Source organism: Perca fluviatilis, chromosome 2, assembly GCF_010015445.1.
Source record: "Perca fluviatilis chromosome 2, GENO_Pfluv_1.0, whole genome shotgun sequence".
Taxonomy (NCBI): domain Eukaryota; kingdom Metazoa; phylum Chordata; class Actinopteri; order Perciformes; family Percidae; genus Perca; species Perca fluviatilis.
This window is the reverse complement of record NC_053113.1, coordinates 14,296,538-14,322,833: the sequence shown is the minus strand read 5'-3', so window position 1 is coordinate 14,322,833 and position 26,296 is coordinate 14,296,538. Positions and strand designations below refer to the sequence as shown.

The 26,296-nt window shown below is 41.4% G+C and overlaps 1 protein-coding gene across 2 annotated transcripts in view; it reads left to right on the top strand.

Annotated features, from left to right (window-relative positions):
• Positions 1–26,296, top strand: part of caln1 (calneuron 1) — a 74,142-nt gene continuing 47,846 nt past the window's right edge. The window contains exons 1-2 of one of the 2 annotated variants that reach the window (XM_039790840.1): positions 1–592; positions 13,871–13,992. In XM_039790840.1, coding sequence (XP_039646774.1) covers positions 13,878–13,992 — 115 coding nt within the window. In that variant the 5' untranslated portion in view covers positions 1–592; positions 13,871–13,877. Of the gene's footprint in view, positions 593–2,284; positions 2,673–13,870; positions 13,993–26,296 lie in introns of those variants that run through there. The other variant, XM_039790833.1, reaches the window with a different exon arrangement.

Sequence of the window (26,296 nt, the reverse complement as noted above, 5' to 3'; positions counted from 1 at the left end):
ATTAAGGCAATCAAAATTAAACGCAGCCAATCGCTGCTCTCCTGCTCGAGTGCGTGTTGATTTGGGTTGGAGCGTCTCCTTTAGTCACCGGTCTGCTGTCATCAATCCTTCCGACGCTCGACACGTGCGTGTGGATCTGCAGTCAATGGATTTTTACTTTGAGTCAACGCACCTGTGCAGTGAAAGGTTTTTTTTTCTGAATAGACTTTAATATCCGTGAACAAAAACGAATACGACGTGGAATAAGAGAAGAAATAACATTAAGGATGAGAGTTTGGTGAAAAGTGCAACTCGATTGAATGCGCGGTGCGCTGCTGCAGGACTTCAAATCAGAAAAATAACACACACACACACACACACACACACACACACACACACAAACCAACCGGTGTGACCTTTCGTCTTTTTACGATGGGAAGAGATGACCGCACTGCTCTCCCAAAATAAAAAGGTACTAATAACACAACAATCAATACGGATCGATCAACGAGGTTGATTGAGGGGTCCACCTCAAGTCTCTAAACTGGATCCTACTGCTTGCATCGATCAGCGGATTTGATTGGTCACCTTCAGACACTTAACACCCTCAAAGGTAAGTTTGGGAAATTAGACAATTACCTTCATTCGGAAATGAATAGACTGGAGCTCATTAGCCTGTTGATGTTTTTTTTCTTTCCGCATTAAATCACACGTGCTATAAATCTGAAACTGTGTTTTTAAGACTCTTTAGCCTCTGTGGGATAATTTAGTCCAGATTTGACAAGTCTAGTTATAGTGGTTTTGGTCTGGACCTGGTCCAATGTGGTGTACATATGAAAAAGAACAGGGAAATACTCCTTTATTGCATTTTCACAAATAGAATAAGGCTTTCACAAATCTGAAACTATGTTTTAAAGAATCTTTAGCCTCTCTAGGGCAATTTAGTCCAGATTTGACAAGTCTATGTATAATGGTTTTGGATCTGGACCTGGTTCAGTGTGGTAGCTACATATGAAAAAGACCAGCTTTAAGTTTCCCCGTAATTTTCCCGTTAACTGCCGAATCGGAAGCCAACGATCGGCGTCGTACAAGTGCTCGCAGGCCCACACCTTGGATCGGCTGTGACCTGCGGATGTACGTCCACTCAGAGTCTTTGTTAATATCTGCTGCAGTTTTCATTATTTGATATGGCAGACAGTGCATGCTGTGGAGAATGTCTGAGAAATAAGCATTTAAAAATTTAAATTTTAACTTTCACTTGTTGTGTAATGAGATTCGACTGATCCGGGTTTCATAAAGTTTTTAATTGAATTGACAGCTCATCTTGTTAAAATTAATGGTCTAGAAATAGTAGATATAAAACTATCCCTCGTTTCCAGCACGACGTGATGTTTTCAAACACAAATATATGCTCGTATATTTATTTTAAACCAACATCACTCACTCGAAAGACATCTGAGCAGAATGCCTTTTAATTAGAATACCGACACTAACGCCTGACTATGGTAGCTGTTGCATGTATTGTTGGTCGCACTGATGACGAGCAGCTAACAAGAAGTGTGTGTGTGTGTGTGTGTGTGCGCGCGCGCGGGCGCTGATCGACCGGAGCTGTGAAGCGGTTCAGCAGAGCTCTCACTGTGGACCCCCCCCACCCACCGTCACCATCATCCCGTTGCGCAGCGTCCAATGCACACCATTGCTCCACGCGGGGGCGCATGCTGTTACGCACAGCGCGCTTTCCCGGAGATATGTTGCTGTCTGTGTGATGTGCCTTCCCAGTATCCCCATGTTGACCTGCAGAGCGCACTGTGAGCATAATCCACTGGGATATAAAGGCTGTGTCACCAACAGCCTCTCTTGTTCGTTCACCTTATCTGTCAGTCTTGCTTCATACTTTCTCCTTGTCTTTTTCTTTCTTGTGGGCTCCTGTTGGTCTGTCATTCTTTATTTGTCTGTCTGTCTGTCTGTCTGTCTGTCTGTCTGTCTGTCTACACACTGTCTTTCTTTTTATCTGTCTGTCTCAGAGACTCTGCCTCTCTCTCTTTCTCTCTTTCTTTTTGCCTCTATCTCTCTCCCTTTCTCCAGCCTCAACCTGTGTATATTATGAGCACAGCTGCTGCAGGCAGGCAGGGCTGAGTCTGTCATTGGGACTCACTAATGAGCCCTCCACTCTGTCTCCCCAATGTGGAGGAATGTTTGCACTGGAGAGTGAGTGAGAGAGCAAAGGGGGAGAGAGGGAGTCATAGAGAGAGAGAGAGAGAGAGAGAGAGAGAGAGGGAGGGAGGGAGGGAGGGAGTGAGTGAGGAGCCAAGGAGCGGAGCATGAGAGGAGCTGTTGTACCTGCTGCTCTCACTGCTCAAATATTAACAACGGGTTTCTGGGAACCGATGCCGCTGCTCTGGGACAAGCCCAAACTGTGGAGGCAGCCGGGCTCAGTGGTTTGTGGACAGGCAGTCTGCCGCTGCTGCTGGAGGCACCGCTGCATCTAATAGTCTGATGGAAGCGGAGGTCATAGAGCCCGATCCACAGGCGATGGAGCTCACCGGCATGACGCCGCCGGGGACACACTCGGAGGTAAACGGAGACTTGCCGGGCACCCCGTACCTGAGGGACGGGATGGTGGACGTGATGGAGAGTCCGGCGGGCGAGCCTGTTGTGCTGCAGTATCCTGCCGAGTACAGCCACGAGTATGGGTAAGAATCAGCATGGGAGAAACCCAGAGAAAGAGTCTGTTGCTGCAGGCAGAAGCTGGTAATGTGTTCAGAGAGGGCGCACTTCTGTGGGACGCTCTCGTCTCTTTTCTCAGTTTGGAGAGCGTTTGACTCCTCTTTTGTAGTGATTGTTTGATGAATTGCCTTTGCACCCAGTTGGCTGCATTTCCCAGCAGCCTGTGTGTCTCTGCTGTACAGTCCATAGCACTGGGAAGTCATTTAACCATACATTGCTGCCACAGAAGGTTCAGGCATGTCTTATTGATCCATAGTAATATTTTCCACGTTATTGTTTACATTACAGGGACAGATTTTGTGGCAGATTTGTTTCATAACTTGGTGTTATTTTACACACCTTAGAGATAGATATGGCTGGGTGGTAAAAATCAGTTGGTAATTAATCCATTGTAACCATGACTTGCTCGATGGAACTGCTCTGTTTTTACATCGATGATTGCATCTTCTTGGTGTGTGCTGCAGCAGTGTATAGTATTGTCAAAGGCTCACTGTGTTTACACAGATCCATACTAGTGGACAGAGTCCTTATCGGATGGCACCAAGCTGCCTTACTATATGGAAATGCCACAGTGTCAATAAAATCAAAGTGTGACCAGAATACCTCACTTCTAGATTCTACAAAAACAATCATCTTGGCTGTGTTTTAACAGTGCTGTCATTTTCTCAACTAGACATTGTTGAATGACCATTTGGCTGTTTTTGTGTAGCAGTGATGTAAAAATGGTAAAAACCACACTGAAAATTTGTAGCTAAAATTCTCTCTAAGTGTGAAAACCTTTGAAAGTATTCTGCTAATGTGGCCACAACACAAGCAGGTATTTTTCTTTTGCTGTCACATCCCTGATAGTGTTGTGATCAAAAAAGATATTTGAACAATGGCAGAGGAGTGCAGAAGGCGTTAACTGCCCTGTGTGATTCAGAGTGGATTTACCCATAAAGCAAAGCTCACCTTTCTTTTGGTTTTATAGTTCGGCAGTTTTCCTTGTGATGGGAAGGAATGCCAATTTGTAGTTGAAATGGTTAATGATTTTATACACATATAAAATATATTGATGGCAAACTTACTTTTAAGGAAAACACTGATTTTATCTTTAAGAGGTGTTCTCAACGGCTTTACCTGCTACGAAAGCTTAACAACTTCGGAGTGAACCAAAATATCCTGGAAACTGTATATAAAAGCTTAGTGGAAAGTGTCCGATCTTTTAACACGATCATGTGGTATGGTAACCTAAACATCCAAAGGAGGAACAAACTGCAGAGAATAGTGAGCATGGCCTCACAAATTATAGGGAAGCCACAAAAGCACTTAAGCAGTATTTATGAGGAACGAATTACAAACAAAGTCCCCGTCCCAGTCTCCCGTCCATTACACAGCGAATTTGAAGTTCTACCCTCAGGGAGGCGTTTTAGAGTGCCAACAGCAAATAGAAACATCTTTAAGAAATCCTTCATCCCCAATGCTGTGAAGGTGCTAAATAACACTGGGAACCGTACTTAAGAATGGAATGTAGGGCGAGGCAGTCTTCCGGGTTGCAGGTTTTATGCACAGCAAGCATTTTTAGTAGGCTATATTTATCTATTTATTATTTACTTTTGTAAATGTAACCTTTGTAAAGTCACTTTTTTATGAAATGTCTTGTCTGTTTTGTCCGTCTTGCCATCTTGGCTATGTACTGTTTGTAATGTCCTGTCTCTCCTGTGTTCTTGTATCCTTGGTGAAACCGAAGAAACATTTTCACATCTGTGGACAATAAAGTTTTTGGTATTCATATTCGTAGTGTACCTTGAAAGGGGAATCTTAAATCCTGCTGGTAACTTGGTGTTTTTAAACTATAGGACTGGTGTCTAATCTCAACATATATCTTAAGACTTACCCCTAAAGATGTCACTGTGTCATGGTCCTATTTAGAAAGTTGATTTTGTGGCCGGACGGAGTGTCTGCTGTCGGTACACAATGTTCTGCTTGTGTCCCCTCAGTATCGGCCCATTGCTATTGGCTGTATTTCTGCAGGGTCTGATGTGAGAAATTGCCATCTGGCTTCCTTGTCATGCAGAAAGCTTTGAATAAAGCAGTGCTCTTTTCATCAGGTTCCACACTCTTCACGAGGCAAGTCTCTGAACTGAGGGCTGGTTTGGTGCTCTAGTGTGGTTGTGGACTGATTATTTATTTGTTATAGAAAGAGAAGGAGGTTTGGCACTCTGCTCGCAGCACTGATGGCATGTAGTTATGTTATAAAGTTTCAAAAGAAGATCAATGTGTACATATAGTCTGTTTACTGTCAGGTATACAGAATCGACTTGGACAAAAATCTTCTAATGATTACTGCTCGGCATTTTAAAGGTCCCATGACATGGTGCTCTTTGGATGCTTTTATATAGACCTTAGTGGTCCCCTAATACTGTATCTGAAGTCTCTTTTATATAGGCCTTAGTGGTCCCCTAATACTGTATCTGAAGTTTCTTTTATATAGACCTTAGTGGTCCCCTAATACTGTATCTGAAGTTTCTTTTATATAGACCTTAGTGGTCCCCTAATACTGTATCTGAAGTCTCTTTTATATAGGCCTTAGTGGTCCCCTAATACTGTATCTGAAGTTTCTTTTCTATAGACCTTATTGGTCCCCTAATACTGTAGCTGAAGTCTCTTTTATATAGACCTTAGTGGTCCCCTAATACTGTATCTGAAGTCTCTTTTATATAGACCTTAGTGGTCCCCTAATACTGTATCTGAAGTCTCTTTTATATAGACCTTATTGTTCCCCTAATACTGTAGCTGAAGTCTCTTTTATATAGACCTTAGTGGTCCCCTAATACTGTATCTGAAGTCTCTTTTATATAGACCTTAGTGGTCCCCTAATACTGTATCTGAAGTCTCTTTTATATAGACCTTAGTGGTCCCCTAATACTGTATCTGAAGTCTCTTTTATATAGGCCTTAGTGGTCCCCTAATACTGTATCTGAAGTCTCTTTCCAGAAATTCAGCCTTGGTGCAGAATTCCAGCCACTAGAGCCAGTCCCACAATGAGCTTTCCTTAGGATGTGCCATTTCTGTGTCTCTAGCTATTGAGGAGGAGAGAGGGGGGGGGCAAGGTGGAGGGTGGGGGTGTGGCCTTGACCAACTGCCACTTTGCTCGTTTGAAAGCCATGATGTCTCTCTCTCATGGGTGGGCCAAATTCTCTGGGCGGGCAAAGCAGAGAAAGGGGAGGTAACCTTGCTTGTTATGACCTCATAATAAGCAAGATTCCAGATCGGCCCATCTGAGCTTTCATTTTCTCTAAGGCAGAGCAGGATACCCAGGGCTCGGTTTACACCTATCACCATTTCTAGCCACTGGGGGACCATAGGCAGGCTGGGGGAACGCATATTAATGTTAAAAAACCTCATAAAGTGACATTTTCATGCCATGGGACCTTTTTAAAAGGACAAGATGAAATCCTCTTTAAGAATTAGTTTTATTATTATTATAACAGTTTGACTAATCACATGAGAACTATCAAGTGTAGGTCTCTGTGAGACATTGTCTGTTTCTGTACAATTTTGATTAGTCATGTCATTTTTGTCTTATCCATGAAGTGTCAGTACAAGTAGTGCTTTCCCTGTAAGGCATACAACTTCAGTGGAGGTGGTTTTATTTATGTGGCTGCTGTAATTGGGTTTAGTTCTGCCGTGACCCAGTCTTAACAGCACTGGGAAGACTTAAAAGGACAATAATGATGCAACAGTAGTTTGTTTACTGTCAGGGTACCTTGAAATAGTTGTACTGTGGAGGACTGGAAATACACTTCAAAAAATAAACCAGACTACACATATGCTCTGAATGTTTTTTTTGTTTTTTTAATACCGTTGCAACCCTAATTCTGACCATTATCTGCAGCCACCCTTTTTTATCAGCTGTCAAACTTAACTGTCACTTCTAGTAACTCATCTCTAAGTGACAGGTTTATTATAGTGTGGAAACATATTCAGGCTTAAATTTGGAGAACAAGAAAGAGCAGAGCATCAGGTTGTCCACCTACGTGAAGCTGGCCTCTCATGTCAGCCAAACATTATTAAAAACGCTGCTATTTGTTTGTGCTACGTTGGTGCCGTAAAAGTTATCGTTTGTGCTGTTAAGGGTTTTAAGTAATTAAACTTTACATTTTCTGGCCATTAATGTCCAAAATGGTCTCAATCGTTTGTCCTACATTTGTGCTGATTTGTGCTGTTAAAAAAAAAACATTTGACACGATAATTTTTACAACACAAACCGGCACAAACGAATAGCAGTGTTTTTAATAATTTTTGGATGACGTGGGGGGCCAGCTTCACTTAGGTAGGTTGTCCTTGTGATAAAATGCCACAGGTCCAATCACAGCTAGTGCAGCCATCAACAACCCGGTGTCCTGTCAATCCAATGTGTCCTTGAGCCAGATATTGAATCCAGACTTAATCTCTATAAGATACTTTGGATAACCGCAATGGCCTCAACAGGATGTAGAATGTGAGTTACTATCTTATAAAACTGGGGCAGGTTTATTCTGCTTTTAGTGTCACATGCAAGTGTGATTTTAAACATTCTTTCCGTGTCCTTGTCAGTATAGATGCAACAGCTTGAAGAAAACAGTTAATTGTCCTTAGGCATCCATACTTTCACACAAGAGGGCTTCATTATAAACCATGTAAAAGTAATGAGAAAACGGAAACAATTAGCTGTTTAATTGATTAGTGGATGGGCTCTCAACTGTGAAGATTTGCTTCTTTTTTGGTTTAATTTAAATGTAAATTGGGTTTTGGACCTTTGGTCAGAAAAGAAAAAGCACTTTAAGTGTTTGAACTCTTTGAAACTGATGCGCAGTTGTTCACCAGTTTATGCTATTTTATAGAATAAATAATGAATTAATCATTAAAAAAAGTAAAACTAAAAATGTAAAAAATAATTGTTCATCGCAGTCCTGTTGTAAGGGGGGGGGGGGGAGCATCTGTGTGTATCTTCAAAGAGTCGGGATGTACAATACTGAGGTACCATCAAGTGATTTTATCTCTAAGTCATTTTATTATGGCTTTTATTTTTATCAGCCAGTCAATCTGACTATTCAATCCCAGAATCCTTGCCTCTTTTTCTATTAAACTGATCTATCACAGTCTGCAAGGAATAGCGATCTGATGAGGAAAAAAAAAATAGATGTGGTCTTGGTTGAGGCTGTGGTGATTACTTCCTGATTTAAGTGGTTACTGTATGATGCTCTGCTCTTGAAGGGCAAATCAGCTGAGACCTTGATCAATTTAATCAAATGTAATGGTGCTGAAAGGCTGTGAACAGCTCTGTTCAACACTGTCTTCCTAAGGGGTTGCAGATCAGGTGATTTACTGTTTCAGCACATTATCTCGCAGCTCATCTACTGCATTGATAAACATTATATCCTGATGAGATATTATGGTGAAACATTGCAGTAAAATCTTATCGCCTTTTAATGTGCCATTCTCTCTCTGTTCTCATAAACACATCTACATCTTTGTTTGTTTTCCAGTGATGTCAGGTTGCGTACTCCTGAAATTAACAAATTAGTTGGTGTTAAGTGATACAGGAACAGTAAGAAGCCGGCTCATCTTTGCTCATCTGCTCGTGGCTGTCAAAAGCTCCAAAACCCGCAAATTGTTACGCAGTTTGATTTGGCAGGAAAGGCTGTGTTCTTTGAGAAAGCCTCAAAGAATCTGAGCAGCGATAAGGATTCTGCTGGGAGAACTAATCCCCCTTAATAAACATACATGAACATTAAGGGCTAGATTTATCAAGCCGTTGTGCCTGTTTCCAGGCTTTAATTGTTCGCAAAGACTGACTTAACCTATTTACAAACAGGGCGCATTTGGGTAAAATTGCAGATTGTCTGCCACATGAACGAGAAGAGAGAAGTTGCGCTTTCAATATGCATTCGTGGGAGGGTCATGGGGAAAGCAGGAGTTCCACCCAAAAGGTGGGAGGATACGCGTAAAGTGCGCCTAATTATATATTCCGCGGTATTTACAAAGACTGCCAGGAAGAGCGCGCCTCTATCCTGCGGGGGAAATTCTCCGCCTCTTAAAAGCAGGTCTAAACCAGGAAGCGCGTTTTCCTGTGTGTAAAAAATGTACCTTATTCAATGGGAGCAGACTAAAAACTAAATAAAAAAAAATAAAAACACCTCCATGTCTGTTCCATTTTTGATAAACAATTGTGTGATCATTTAGCTATATAACACTCTCTTTAATGACTTAACCCCATCGGTTGGGTTGACATATAAATGATATAAACATATGTATACATACATAAAGCCAACACAACAGTATCATAACAGACCACACATACGTTCATTCTCTACAGAGATCTCAGTATCTATATCTCAGAGATCTCAAGTATCTATGCCGTCCACACCTTCCATCTGTTCGGCAGCGAGTGTTTGCTGCAGTAGATAGCGTGTCTATTTCTGGTGGACCTGAACCGGTCCTCCTCGATTGTGCCCGGTTGTACGCTACCTTCTCTTTTGTTCTGCACTTTGTCTTGCCACCGTTTTTTTTTTTTTTTGCCTCCTCCACTTGTGTCTGTGTAGATGATAAGAAGTTGATTTTATTTGTTATGGCAATCCAAATTGAATTTTTTTCCGAGGGTGTGGATGTTCTTCCCTGTAATATGTTCAGGTTTGTTGTTACTTCATGCACTAATAGGTCAATTTCATCATCACTAAATTTAAGCTTGCTCTTTCCTTTTCCCGTAGGAAGATCCATGATAGATACATGCGGGCCCATTCTTTGCTCTTTTAGAGGCGCGCTAATTACGCTAGAGGGCGGAGTATGCGCTGATGGGTGTCAGGTTTGATGAATACTACGCAAAATGAGGAAGCATAGTGCGCTATTACGGAACTCGCATAAACAGACGTAGCGTAAACTGCGCTAGTGTTAGTAAATCTACCTCTAAGTCTTGGTTATAGCATCAAATACCACACGAGGAGGCGGTTGGGTTGGTGAAAGAAGCTGCAGCAGCAAACGATATGAGCGTGTCAGTTCATAATGTCCGTGCTGTACACCTGCATGAATAATAATGAGATGTTACGAGCAGTGAATGAGCCAGTGATTACCAAGCTGTTATGAAACAGCTGTTGACAATCAGCCAATACAAGCGCAACTTTAGTGCCCTGCCTGAACGTACGCCATGTTTCATTTAATTTGTCGATTACATATTGAAATTGGGAGCCAACAGTCCTAAGCCCAACTGTATTCAAATGACTATGGTCTTAAAGGGAAAAACAGAAAATCAAATCACATTTGAGAAGCCAGAACCCGTAAATGCAATTTGGGCTTGATAAATAAATGATGTAGTTTCATTCTTGACCTTGGAGGCAACAGTTGAGAAAACAATGTCACCACAAGGTCCATTTCGAACCAAACTGCTACTAAATGGTGCTTGTGGCTGAGATTGTTTTCTCACGTATTTAAATGATTAGTTAACAGACTTGTCGAGTAATTTTCAGTCTTTCAGACTGACTAATTGTCAATTAATTCAGTTAAAGCTGCAGTAAAGCAAAAAAAACAGAATTTAAAGTAAAGTGAGACCTCTTCCTGCAGCTCTCCCTCTCCTCTCTCGGTTGCCCAGGTGTATGCCTGTGCAGAACAGCCAATAGGAAAGCTTTCTCTCTCTGAAATGACCTGTGATTGGTCAGAGTCTCCTGTCATAGGCTAAATTTACCAAAACTGTAGTTTTCTCTCAGACCATGTGAATTACAATATGCTGAAAGATTTATATGGATTTTTTTGCCCAATGACGCCAAAAACAAATTGCCTACTACAGCTTTAATTGATGAAAGTACTGAAAAGGCTTTTGCACTTGCCAGCCTCCAAACCTCCTACAGTACATTGTTGACCTGTCTCCAACTTGTCACTGAACAACATTCTGGTTCTTGTTGCTAAAATGCATGTCTGTTCTCTGCTCCGAGCTGGTTAGTGCAGCTTTTAGCTGGATAAGCAGATTACTTAAGAATGCAGAGCCTAATGGCACTTACTCACTGCTAGTACCTGCTCGGCTCGGCTCGGACCGCAGTGCCCCATCCTCCTTTTTCCATTGCAGATTTAGTACCACCTCATGTGTGAGGTGAGTGTGGCTGGTCGTCATAGTCTCAACCATAGTCTGGTCGACGCTGCAGGAAACTGCCGTGACCTAACGCGACACACACACACACACACACACACACACACACACACACACACACACACACACACACACACAGATCGTCGAAGGTGTGTTGTTTTTGACTCTCGGCATGTGGCTGTTGCCAGAAGATACATTTTGTTTGAAAAGAAGCTGGAGGCAGCAAAACAAACTCAGCTGGCTAAACTATTTAAACACCCCCGTCTGTCACTAACAATGATGACGCAGTGATTAGTGACAATTCTCTCCAACCAATCAGTAGTCTGCAGGTTCTCACGTCACCTTTTGGTATCGCCTCAGCTCGCTTGGAACCTCGACGGAGGTGATACTAAAAAAAAAAAAGTACCTGTTAGCTAGTACCAGGTACTTTTTTTTCATAATGGAAAAACAAAAAAAGCGAGGCGAGTCGAGCAGGTACCATGTCATGGAAAAACGCCACAAGTGTCAGAAACGTGATAAAACTCACAATGGAATCCACAATAACCTAACCCTCCATGATTATCGACTACAACACGGAACACATTAAACATACACATAGCTGACTTGTGCCATTGTAAAGCCAAAGAGCTAACGTTTGAGCTGCATGACATTACTGCCTATTAAATCCCAGAATCCTAAGTGAACAGTCTGCTCCTGAAGAATTTACTGTAATGAAATGTATGTCGCCTGCATGGTTAATCATTCGGATCGAATATTTCTTAATGTTGGTCGCAGTCATGCAAAACCCAGGATGGTAAACACCTGCGTCAAACAGCTGACAATATATGGGTTGGCTCGTAACAATTATATGGAAAGAATGGACAAGAGCGTCATTGTAATATGCATAATGACAGCTGAGATGAGTGAATAATTGATGAATTAGAAAATGAAAAATCCTGGCATTACGTGCGAGGAAAGCTGATTGTAAGAAAACACAACAAAGCTTAAGTTGCAGACGTCTTGATATGCATGCTTATTAAACTGACAAAGAAGAAAGATGCAGTGACCAATTTACAATTTGGGAGGTAACGGATGGCTGGCAGCTCCAACCAGTGAAACATGAGCATTTGTAAGTGCTGGACATAGGGGTTAAAAAGGAGCTGATAGTAGCAAAAAAACAACAGTAAAGTTAAATAAATAAATAAAAAATTAATTAATTAATTAGTTAATTTCACTGCTGAGAGAAAAAACAGAGTTGAAATTCCCTTTGCTTATGGTTGGCTCGGATTAAACACATTGAAGCGTTTTCTTTCATACAGTGTGATTTGTTGAACTGAATATGATATTGTGCGGACTAAAGCAATTATAAAGAGTCATGAGTTTCTTAAAGTTGATTAAAGACCTCATGTATGCAGTTGTAAATAAATATAAGTAATGTGATAGCCAGTCCTAACTTTAATTAAATATTGGGTATAACTACAGGATGCATCTGAAAGCCCTGGCAGGTTCTATTCAATCAATCAACTTTATTCAAGACACAGAGGTCCATAGAGACAACACAATATATATATATATATATATATATATATATATATATATATATATATAAAAACAATACAAAACATTTAAGAATGGTGCCGATGAGGCATCATTTATAAAATATATTATATGTAATTGTTTAATAAGAGATGGGGAGGAGGAAAGTAGCAACATTTCTTCAACAGTTGAAGAATTAGACTCATTCACCTCAAGAGAGCATACATTTGTTAATGTGGTTAGGAACCTGGGACAGCAGCCTGCAGCCTGCAAGAGCAGAACGGCTGCACATCAAACTTTTGCTATTGTCTTATCAAAGAGTGTGGTTCACCTTTAGATGTGTGTGTTATCAAAGCTCTTTTGTTCGGCTTACGAATAACTTATTGTGAGGCTTACTTGACTCTGCAGAAATATGATGTTAAGTTCAGCTGATAAAAGAGACAAACGCATTGAGAAGCTTCAGAGCAGTTCATGTGTTCTGCTCTGCTCTCTCAGCCCATTTTGAACTCCTCATTCTATCTCAGAAGCATCTCCTCAAAGTGCTCATTGAGACGAAATCCAATTAGAGTGGAGGAAGTAGTCGCCGACTCTCTCTCTCTCTCTCTCTCTCTCTCTCTCTCTCTCTCTCTCTCTCTCTCTCTCTCTCTCTCTCTCTCTGCTCTATGTGCTCTTTTTTCTTCCTGTGTCCTTGGGCTTCAATTTGTTGAATAATTAATTGCTTCAGTCACATTTGCACATACAGTACACATGGCGCCTTTGCTCTAACACACACACACACACACACACACACACACACACACACACACACACACACACACACACACACACACACACACACTACATTTACCCATAGTTATACGAGTCTCCCTCACTGTGCGACTTTCCATTTAGCGAATGAGTTCTGCTTCATTTATGGATCTCTTTTATAATGTGCCCCTTGGAGTTTCCTTTGTTTTAGCTTCACTAATATCACAAATGGCCAAACCAGCTCCCTGTTGCTGATTATGAGTTCACATTTCATGTTGCTTTTTTACTTAATTTTAAGTTTGGTTTGTGCACCTCATAACTTTTTTTCATGATAAGTGGCTGGTTTCATTTACATTAGTCTATATCCTTGACGTTCTACTTCTGGGATTGCTCCGGTGCCGCAGGTAATTCTGCCAGATGCATGTATTTTCGCCGATGTCCGTTTCCTTCCGCTTTCTTTGTGTTGGCATTTTAAACTCTGGTGGATTTCTGAGGACTATGGTTAACTGCTCCTCAGATCTCTGCAGGGTAAATCCAGACAGCTAGCTAGACTAACCAGACCCTCCTCTGCAGCGCTGTGGAGGAAGGTCTGGCAAAGCGAGACTACGTGTACAGGGATGTTGCAGTGACCATGAAAAATCCTGCATGGGAGTTTCCCCCTGCTGATAAACATTGCTTAGAAACGTGTGTAATGTGTGGACCTTTTAATTGGTGTTTGTGTTGAGAACTAATCTTCCAAACAAACCCAAGAGGGAAATCTGTCGCTCCTCCCTTTCCTAAAGGTTTCCTTCTGTTCTCTCTCAGGGAGAAGATGCCGTTCCACCATGTGACGGCAGGCCTGCTCTACAAGGGGAACTACCTGAGCCGCTCGCTGTCGGACAGTGACAGCGATGTGCTGGCCAGCATCTCCGTGGAGGAGCTTCATGGTAAGGCTTCTCGATAAACTGCCTGGCTGTTGTCCTGCATTATGCTTAATAATCTATTTAAAGTGATTTAGCTGCTGCCTACCTGCCTATTTAACCCCAACATTGGCAACATTTTACTTTAAATGAAGATGAGCAGATGACATTTTAACATCTTCTGTATGTTGCTACTATAATCTGAAAAATATTCTTACATCTATCTATAAATCGGGAACAGCACCCACACATGTGCAGTACACGCAAGCATATCTCTCCTCTCTGCATGTCGACGTGGGGCTCCAACACACACACACACACACACACACACACACACACACACACACACACACACACACACACACACACACACACACACACACACACACACACACACACGCAGGTGCGGACAGAGCGAAGCTACGTCGCCTCTGCAGTTTATTTAAAGTGCTCATATTATACTAATTTTCAGGTTCATAATTGCATTTCGAGGTTGTACCAGAATAGGTTTACATGGTTTAATTTTCAAAAAACACCATATTTTTGTTGTACTGCACATTGCTGCAGCTCCTCTCTTCACTCTGTGTGTCGAGCTCTCTGTTTTAGCTACAGAGTGAGGCATCTCACTTCTGTTCCATCTTTGTTGGGAGTCACACATGCGCATTAACTAGGTAAGCACTGCTAGCCAGTCAGAAGCAGAGTATGAGGGCATGCCACGCTAGCGGCTAGGCGAGCATTATAACGTGTGTTACAAAGTGACGCACGTTTGTCTCTGAAGTACAATAATGGACTACAATAGAGCTGTTTAGAGCAGTTGGTGAACAGTGTTTTCTGTTGGGCTTTTTCACTGTAAACCTATAACATGCACACAAAGATAAATAACACATTAAAGGAAAGGGAAAAAGTCAAAAAAGCCTAATATGACTTTAAGTCACAGTGAGTCACGGCAATGCCAGTAACGCAGTTGCAAGTATAGTTGCACTTTTCAAAACTCCACGCGGACAGGGTTCGCTGCAATATAATATAATAGGGAGCCGAAAGTGGCCACGTTGCAGTTAACACTTCCTCTCAGACTTACAAGCACAACAGGGTTCTTAATGCCCTGGTGACAGACTGACAGGCTGGAGGTTGTAGGGCAAGGCAACTATATTTCTGTAGCACATTTAAGCAACTTGCAATTCAAAGTAGTTTACATAAAACATTAAAGAGCAGTTAAAAAGAGAGAAAACAGGTTTAAAGCACAAGTATAACAGTTCCAGTGTAAGAAATGAATAGTTGTCTGATTTGATAGGTTGTAGGGACGGGTTTGGGAGCAAAGAGGGCGGGGTTTTATTTTGTGTGGAGTGTTAAGTGTTCTAAATAAATAACAAAATGTTCTATGTAAATAGGATAAATAGGTTTGGAATTATTTTTCCAACTGAAATTTCAGGTACCAGTAAAAATGTGAACAGTACCCAACCCTACTCTCCCGGGCCACATGGGTGCGCGCTGTAGCGGCTTCCCCAGTCGGCTGAACCGGGCTCCCTCCTTTCTTTGCCACGGCCACATCGCTACCTGGATGTGTGGCGGCTAGACGGAAATGAGGGGACACGCTGAAGCTCTGCATGAGCTCCTGCGGAGCCACGACTGATTGAACCGCGCTTCTAGTTAGATAAAGTTGTGGGTAAAAAATACCAGGAACCAAGCAATCTGCCCTTTCTGAACAGGTACACAGTCCAAACGACATCTCTTCTGGGGGAAAAAAAAGTATGTATGTGTTTGTGTTATAAGATAAGATAAGAAGATAAGATTAGATGAACCTGTATTGATCCTAAGAGAGAGAGCAGCACAGGGACACGAAGAAATGCAGATTAGTATAGAAAGTAACAGAAATAAATAATACGAGTTATATAAAATAAAATAAGAAGGGGAAAAAAATTATTCAAGTATTTGGAGATAAAAAGATGTGGTAAAGTGAGTGGCGTGATCAATAGCAGCAGAGTCAACAGGTATGGTAAACAGTGTACACCATACTAATAATATATTATATGATTAAGTAATGGTACTTAGTGTTTTCTGTGTTAATATAATGGAATATAATGTAAGAGTCAATGTTATATACAGGTATTAACATAATATAGTAGATTATGGTACATTCTGATATAGTGAAGGATTAGAGGCATAGTATAGAGTATTATATAGTATAACTTTGTTATATATACAGGTAACATAATATGTTGTATAGTACAGCAATACAACATAGAATAAAATGTCAAGTATAATATATGGTGAAGTATAACATATAAACAAGTATGGCGAGGTATATGATCAGACCAGCAGTCCAGCAAAGATACAATGGAGGGAGAGGTGAGCCTTGCATGCTGCATACAAATGATTATAAACTCACCGTGGCTTTATGTTTAGTTACGCTTCATGCCGGCATAATGGAAATGTAGAACCAGAACTAAGGGAAGCTATTACCAAAAGTCAAAGAACAACATTAGCTGTAATAGAAAAGCAACAAAAATGTTGAGGATTAAGAATATTTTTGACTGTACAGTATGTAATGAAACATTAAAGTGTAAACTACTACAGGCAAAGCACAGCCTATCGTGCGATGTTAAGGCAGATCAGACGGTCACACAGTGGGAGCCACTGTGAAAAAAGGCAACAAGCCAGTACACACTGCGGAATCCCAAACCCATATGGAGCTTAGTTTTTTTCAGATTTAGAAATGATGTGGTACACCAGATCGTCACAAGTAGATACACTTGTGAAAGGTTTTGTTTTAAAGGGCAGGCGCTGGTCCAAGTCACCCCATTCAGTTTTATAGTCGGTAGTGCTTTAAAAGACAACACAGTGCTACAAAACCAGCAACATCCTCCACATCTGAGCCAACAAAGAACAATAATGGATTATTCTTTACGTAGTTTATCTCACAGGAGCATTTGCAGTCAGCTGGCTTCTGTCTCTGACTTCACATCTGTGCTGTTGCTGAGGATTTGTTTATGAACCCTTTGTTTTCGCGTCTGTCTGGGTTCCAGGGACTGTAGAACACAAACCTGATCAATTACAGTCTGCCAGAGTCAGCAGTGGCAGTCTCGCAGGCAGCAAACAAACTAGACTCCCCCAGACCCTCAAAATATAAATCCATTGATGCAACATTAAGCTGCCGCCTGGAAAATTGGCTGCACAGCGGACTGTAATGGCCAGATACTGTCAGGGTCGAGTTTTAATATGCATAGATTTTCGCAGCGTATGAATTTCTCATTGCTTTTTCAACAGGTTCATGTTGTTTGGTGAGTAATAAACTGCTTGTGATTAGAGGGTCCTCATGAGGTCACTAAACACTGTCAAACTGACAAACTGTAGCCTGTCAACAGTAATTACTGTATCAGTATTTACTTAGTCTCGCATTGCCAGACCTTCCTCCACAGCCCTGCGGAGGAGGGTCTGGCTAGTCCACACAGCAATCCTTGATGGGAGAAAAACGGGCTCTCGTTTATTGGCATTTATTTAAACCAATCACAATTGTCTTGGGCGGTGCTGAGCGCCGTGCGGAGCCACGGTGGAACGTCGTGGATATAGACTAGTATTTTACTATACACTATATCATGGTGGGCTTGCAGAAGGTCAACAGTTTGGATGTTAAGACTCTCTTTAGTTATCTGAGATCTGAGAAAGAAGTCTTTCGTGCCTTAACAGTTATTGAAGTGCTTATCAGCAAGGCACTTAACACTTGAAAAACTTAACACATCGCAAAATCGCACCAATTTTCAGACCACAGATGTCACACACCCACATTCTGCTGGGATCACAGCTGACTTCTATTTCTAGTAATGTCTGTGATGTCCATTGCGGATAAATGTTTATGAATTGCTTTTAAAAAATCAGATTAAAAAAAGAACTTAAGATGATAAATTATGATAAATTCAAATTCATATCAACTGCCGTGCACGGAGATTGCTAGTAACTGATGCAGAATGTAAACCTATTTAGGCTAAAAAAAAAAAAAGGGACTCACAGCTGTATTACAGTCCATATCATTATGACGCTTTCTGTTTGTGTTCTTCAATGCTTGACAATTGTAGCACCGAAACTTGGAAACATATTCATCTAAAATTAAAATAAGAAAAATAATCATTTTACTTTACCAGTTCATTTGATTGTATTAAGGCCTTTCAAGATGGTTTATATGTATCTAGAACACTGACATCCTCATATATCCAAACATAGATATTTAGACATACAGTCAAAAACAGCTGGATTTTTAAAATAAAAAAGTGACATGCTGACAATGCGTTCATACAAGGCTTTCATTAGACACCATTAGAAACATTCTTACTTCTCTTGTGTCATTAGAAACTCCTTTATTTCTCCCATGGCTCTTTTTTCCCGGTACCACTAACACAGCCTCCGCATTCTGCACATTCAACACTTCTGCCCCTCAATATTTAAAGAGGCAATTTATTCTATTTGTCCAGGGCCATTTATAAGCTTGCGGCAGCGGGCTGAGCTGCCACACAGATGTGGGTATGGAATCAGTCAGCTGGTGTGTTTTTGTAAATCTTTCATCTCTCAGGAGAAGCTGCTGTTGCTGTTGGATAATGCCCTAAGAGTAAGTAATTTGGATGTAGCTGGCTGTGTAGTCTTGCAGCAGGCAGTTATTCTCCAGCAGCAGTGGAGATTTGGAGGTTTGGTATTTGATTCTTTGGAACAGAATTCATGAGATGTTCCATTGATCTTAGAGATTTCAGTCTATATTTTTGAACATCAACACACTTCCTACCAAACCTGGCTGCAGAGCCGAGCCTCTGGTCTGTGATCCAGTCAAAAGCCAAAAACAGGAGCTCTGCTGTCACTCAACAGACGACTGGCTTTGCAGATTTAATTTGATCAGAGTTAATCTAGTGTTTCTCCCCCATTCCCTCTAAAATTAATCAACCAAATTTGTAATTTTCTATTCTTTATCGTCACAGCTGTCATTTATTCATCTAAATGTGTAACACGTACGATGTCATGCAGCTGCTTTGTAGGTTTGTTCCAGAGATAAACTGCCCTTGCTTCATGACATGAGCGCATCCTTTGTGCTGTATAAGAGGAATTTGTGCATAATTTATTGCAGCTCAGTTGTTAATTTAAGAGCAGACAGTTTTTGTATTTTTCATTCACAAATGCATGCAAATTGAATTACAGTAGGGTGCAGGCAAGGCGTAGAAAAGAGAACAGTGCAGGGAATACTCTTGACTGAATGTCCACTCTGTGTGCTCTCTGGTCCGTTCTTACATTAGATTCTTGCAGGGAAAACTCTCCATCATATGCCAGACTTGTATCCTAAAAGAACAAACTTGAGCCGTTTGTGCTAAGACTTCCTGTAATGCATGATATTCATAAGCTACAACAATAGTCTCTACTTGAAATCTCTGTCTGTGAATAACATTTAACATAATATGCATTTGGGGTGGTAATAGCTCAGTCTGTAAGGAGTAGGGTTGGGAACCCCCATATGGACCAAAGTATGGTGGTGGACTGGTAGCTGGAGAGGTACCAGTTCACCTTCTGGGCACTGCCAAGGTGCTCTTGAGCAAGGAACCCCCAACTGCTCAACAGCCCCCTCACTCTGACATCTCTCCATTAGTGCATGTATAGGTACTGAGCATGTGTGTGTATTTCAGGCCTGTGTGTTGTGTGTGATAACAACAGAGTGAAAACACTGTAATTTCCCTTGCGTGATTAATTAAGTATACATTATTATTATTATTATTATTATTATTATTATTATTATTATAATAATTATTATTATGACAATGATGGACAGCAATAGTGCATAACCTGTAATTTGTTCAGTTTGATGATGTGCTGTAGCAGGTGCTGTTGTTGCTGAGTGAGGTTGATGCTTTACATCAGGCCAAGAGCTGCACAAGGCCAGTGACCTCTGGTTACCTTTGTGCATTCAAAGAAACTTTTTTCTTTCTATGCAAATAAAATATTAACAATTTTTTTCTGTGACCTCAGACCAGCGTAGGTAGACATTGGCCAGAAAATAATACATTCAAATTGTAAATGAATTCAACAATGGGAACAGCAGGACAGGAAGTTATTTTTAGGGAGTTTTATGATTGAGAACCAATTTCACCAAATATGTTGTACAGTTTAATTTTCGTCCAGAGCAATTTCCAGAGGGTGTCCTGTATATGCAGTATACTGGGATGGTGAGAGCTCCAGTCTGGCTCTAACGGTAGACTATAGGAGTCGGCATAATATTCGAGTCAGTCAAGTAGCATCTAGACACTTCACCACATGTTGAGCTGAATCCATATCCACAGTGGTAATCCAGGGTGAATTTTGAGGCAGACTTCAAAATAAAGAAGTCATGGAGACAGGTTTTACAGCAAAAACTAAGGTTTAGTAAAAGGGCAGGAGAAGAAATATTTTCTAGTCGGCACTTAGGCTCTTTTGTCACTTAGCATGCTGAGCGAGACCAAACAGCAGTGAGCCCCTGGGGGGGGTGGGGGGTCTGCTCAGCCCGCCAGCGCTGAGCTTTCCTTGTAAGAGAGAGGGAGAAGGAACAGGGAGGCTGACGCGCACCAGCATTAGGCAGCTTGTTTTCAACGCCATGGGCATAGAAACAACAGTTCCCACTTGGCAGTTTTTGTGCTTGGGCTATGTAGACTTGTATCCAAACTTAGCAATTGCCTGACGGGTTTGGCTACAGTATCTACAGGACTGGAAGTAAAGCTACCGGTTGTGGAATTGTTGCCAGGTGTATTGTATGTACTGCCTGCCTGCAGCACACAGACACGATCACACTGATTACCATACACTAGAAGACTCTGAAAAGACGTTAAAGACTAAAGTCTGACACCATTTCGCATCAAAAGACAACCATCTTCCATTTGAAGACAATCTGTCATAATGACTTTTTAGTCACAGACTATAAGATTTTATACCAAGACTTAAAACTTACGATAATATCAAACGCATTTGATTTTGTCGGAACATCAAGATGGGGGAAAAAGATAGCTCTGACTGAGCGCAACACAACTCTAGCAAGACTCTCATGATTTAATTCAGATATTGGAAATGTGTCTGCAATACTGGAATCGCTTGACAAGTTGCTTAGTGTAAGGCAGCTGTGGTGGCTGTGGCTCAGGTGGTAGAGTCTACCAATCGGAAGGTCGGTGGTTCGATCCACAGCCCTGCAGTCCCATGTCGAAGTGTCCTTGGGCAAGACACTAAACCCCAAATTGCTCCCAATGCTGCGCCATCGGTGTCTAATGTGTGTGTGAATGTTTATCTGATGAGCAGGTGGCACCTTGTATGGCAGCCATGGCAACAGTGTATGAATGTGTGTGAATGGTGAATGGTTCCTGTTCTATGTAAATTTGCTTTGAGTAGTCATAAAGACTAGAAATGTGCTATATATATATATATATATATATATATCAGTCCATTTACTAAGGTCGGCATAACTTGCAACAGACAACTTGTCTTAGCAGGAGTTGGGGGAGCTGTCCAGGGTGCTGACTGTATTTTCTCTCTCCTCAATCCCACTGGGACGCAACAACACCTAAAGTCATTGATGATACTGGTGCCAGGAGCCAGATATGGAACCAACTTGTTTTCATGTTTATTACATGTTAATCATGTTTACATTATTAACCAGAGATCAAAATAAAAAGAATCACAATCATTCTGCGTCCACAAAATCCGCAAAACCAAGAAACAAAAGAAATGTTTACACATATAAGGCCCTATCTTGCACTCAGCGCAATTGCCTTTGTACACCGACGCATGTATCATTCCTATTTTGTACCCGACGCACAGCGGACTTTTCCCTCCACAGACGCAAGTCGGTAAATTAGGGAATGTATTTGCGCTCCCGGGGGCGGTTCAGTGAAAAGAAGAGGCGTGTTCCGGCGCAAACGTTACGTGGTGCTATTTTGCAGTTTCAGAAAACAATTCTGCCACTGACCAGGAAAAACCTGGTCTAAAGTCAGTGGCGCGTTATTCAGATGCTATTTTAGGGCGCATGCTCGGCCATAATGTAGCGCAGTGCACTAACGCGGCTACACTTCTCTCATCTACAGCAGTTCACATTTTTGAAAACCATACATAATTACAAAGAAAAATATTACTGAAAATGCGCTTCATGTGTTTTGATAGATCAGGAGGCATTTTACAGTACGCCTCAAAAAGTCGCAGCATTCTTTGTGGCTTGTTGTGTTTTACACAACATTTCCATGAATCATGGATGTGTTGATGACATAAATGAGGAAATATTAGAGGACTTAAGGGGCGTGATGTTGAACTACGGTGGGATTGGACACTGACGGGGCATCTGGTCCGGAGGTAAAGGGCAGCGCTTCCTGGTGGAGCGGGGTGGACGGAGATGGAGTGGGGGAGGAGGAAGGGGCACAACAGGTGCAGGTGGTGCGTTTGGAGGCCCACGCTCCATGGCTGCAGCAATCCTCTCCAGACTTGAGGAGATGCGCCCGAGAGGAGCAGCAACATCGACGGGCATTTATTACTTTGCCGCATCCCGGACAGCTCCCGCTGGCGTGCGACAGGCAAATCCGCCGTCATAATAGCGATCCGCCGTGGAACAAGCGTGCCTGCTCTTAAAGGGAATGAGAGATGACGCTCTGATTGGTTATTTTTACGTTACGCCCAAACCACACCTAGCTACTTCAGACCAACCCATTTAAGATTTGCGTCGGGCGCAAGACTCATTTATCCCGCCGGTATAATAGCAACAGCGCCCGAGATCCGCCCACAAAGCTACTTGCGTTTTGCGTTTCATACTTGCGTTTCAGATCGTTAAAATAGGGCCCATAATGTAAATGTATTCAGTAATATTTTGTAATTTTAAAAATCATTTTTCCTGTTCTTTTTAATAGCCTTGTCCCTATGAGGTTCTTATTATTAATAAATCTAACAAGAGCTAAAACGATAAGATTTATGATTTATTGATTAGTCGATCGACAGGCACTTAATTACTCTTGTGATTCCACATGCAGAGAACATTTTATTTGGTATAGGCTAATTGGGTGCACCTTGGAGTGCTGGGCAGCTATAACGTGATCATGTTTTCTTTTCTTCTTGTGTTGCAGTTGTGTTGTCTAAAGTCAAAGTTCTAGCACATGTGCCAGCTGTGTCTGTGTCAACGCCATGAAGCATCTGATGTATCTCAAAGGTCAAGTAGAATGTGATAGTAGGCAGCTTACATAATGCAAGTAAACAGGCACCAGTCATTCAAGCATACATGGACACACTCAAAATAAACACATTCCCTCATAAACATTTAAAACTGCAAGGCCTAATTTGCATACAACATTAACAAATTCTGGGACTTTAGGATCCTTTTTCTTTTAAGTTTGCTGTGACGTTTCTTGTTACTTCTGGTAGAAATATTGCTGTTCCAAATGTCAAATTTAGAGTTGGAAAGCAGCTCAATATTCCCCATGTATCATGAGTCTCGATGGATAGGAGGCGCATTTGTGCATGAAATTTGATATACGGCATAAACATAGTCTCCATGGTGGGGATCAATAAAAAGTATTTAAATTAAATTTAAAAAATATTCTGTTCTCCAGACACAGAAAACTCAACAAAGACCTGTGCGACTGATATATTTATTAATGAGATGCTAATTTTAATTCAGGAAAAAATAATCTGTAAAACAAGTGTTTGTATTGTTACAGATGATGCTGGTGCTGGTGCAGCTGTTTGGGGAAGCGGTGACATGCTGTTTTGATGCAGGCCGCAGACTGTGACTACTTATTATCTACTGTAGGTGCTCACCACAGTCAAAACACTGTTCTCCATTTCGTAAGACAATTAATTAATGCTCCATTTATGTTTTGTTGTTCCAAATCATTTGCCAGCAGACTGGTCCAGAATGGCAGCAGTGCAGCAGATAATGAGATGATTGATGGGCTCATTAATTTCTTAATGACGTCTTTGGTTTAGTTTGGCAATTACTTGGTTCAAGCCGTCAGATAATGTTGTTAGTTTGTTCCCTGAAAAAACACTCAATAGCAATACATTTCCACTCAGTTATGATGGATTTTTCTTCCTCTGTAACAACATTCGGTGTCTCGTCTTTTGCTGCATTGTTTTTATGAGAGCACTCCAAGAAATTCTTGGCAATTGCAAAGATCAATTGTAATTCAAGTATTGCATTTTTGAATCTTGCATATTATTTAACTGAATTTGGCTTTTTTTTTATTGCTGTTGGATCCAACACTTGCGGAAAGATGCAGGGTGTGTCCTCTGTATGTCCATTGAAAGAAATAAACTCGGCCTCTGTAGTTCCCGGGAAGGAGGGAGTTAAACCATCTACTCCACTTTCCAATCTGAAATCATCCAGTGCTGAACAGTGCGCTCATGCATGCCATGCAGTTGTAGTGTTCTTCAGAGGAGTGACATTCCACCTCTATTTAAAAACACCAGATGCCTGTCAGTTTTCTCTCTCTTTTCTTGCCATACACCCTCTCCTGTCTGTGGGCACACTTATGAAATATGCATTCATTAAAACACAGCGATGCCTGTTGATTCCTTCCACTGATGAGGTGATCACACGTTGAGCAGCCGGTGAACCAGCTGCGGACTCAACTGTGTCTCTGCTGTGAGTCAGTTCAGTAATATATCGCTTCAGCAGCACATGTATGCACCATTGTTAAAACAACAAACCCAAGACAAGTCAAGTAAACTTTATTATCCCTGAATGGGGCAATTCTTTCTACAGCCAGCAGAGAATAAAAGACAGCAGTTCATACACAACATAACATACATTCATATTCTATATTCCAATAGGACAAATTACATCAAGGTATTAATGAGACCAATGGTAACAGGCATGGGCTTAAATTTCATCTAAAAGATGGGGGGGGGGGGGACAATTAACATAAAATGTCTTAAGAGAAATTATTGTAGGGGACACATTATACATACAAAATTGTACTTGTATATGATATGTGTAGTTGTCGAACTCCAGTAAGTAGGCTGGCAAAGGCTATTTTATTCACTATAAACATTGGATGAAGTGATTCTTTTCTCTAATACAGATGATGCTAAACTGAGAACTGAGCCTCATAGCACTAACTAACTAGCCAGCCAGCTGGTCACTAAATTAGTAAAACAGCTTAATGTTTCATTCACACACTCTTATCACAGCGTAGAAAAGCACGCCAGATGAGCGACACTTTGTTTGGCTCATTTTCGATAACCAATGTGTAGCATGACAGCACAGTGGGTGGAATTAGCAAGTAACTTCATGGGCCCTATTTTAACGATCTAAGCGCACGGCCTGAAGCGCCTGATGCAGGTGCGCTTAGGGCATGTACAAATCCACTTTTTCTAGTTTAACAGCGGAAAAAAGAGTCGGTGCGCCAGGCGCACGGTTCAAAAGGGTTGTACTTGTTGTCTTAATTAATCATAGGTGTGTTAATAAACTAATCAGTGTCATCTCCCAGTCCATTTTAAAAGCCAGGCAAGTTTCTACCTTGGCGCATTGCTATTATGATGGCGGATTTGCTGAGCTGGACAGAGAGATTTTCAGGAGAAGAATCTGATCTGCTCGTGCCTGAAGTGAAAGCGTGCAAGCAGATCATTTCATAATACTATTTCACATTGTAATATTTTTATTTTTAATCTTTTGCATGTTTGTGTGTTGCTGCGCTTCCCTGTGTGTGTAACAAGCATAGTGTGCACACGCTGTGCATAAGCCTAGGTGCATTTTACTAATTTGCTGTTAAAATAACAATGAAATGCTGCGTTATTGACTTTAGACCAGGTTTTTTTTTTGGTGAATGGCGCGATCACTTTCCGCTGCCTCAAGATAGCAATACGCCAAGAATTCACCTGAAGTATATATTATATAATACACAGTATGGTTTAATTTATATTTTTTTTGGGGGGACAACCCTCAGATGGGGTAGGTCCTGACACCCCGCGATATCTGCCTATGGTAACAGGGACAAATGAGCTCTTCAATCTCTTGATCTTACACCTCGGTACCATGTACCTGCGACCAGATGGCAGCAGCCTGTATTCACAAGACAAGGGGTGACTGAGGTCAGCAAGTATAGCTTTGGACTTCCTAATGGCTCTGACCCTGTATAAAAGGGATAACTCTTTAAAATGAATCCCTGCAATTTTGCCACACATTTTCACGATGCTGTTTAGACATCCTGCAGGTTACTGCTAATATGCTAAATTCAAGAACTAATTTGAAAAGAAATGTTTAAAGGGATGATAGAATGATTATATAGGGTATTTCACACTGTTCCTTAAGGTCTCCTAAATAAGGTATGTAACATTGGTTGGGCTGAAAATGGCCCGGGTGCTG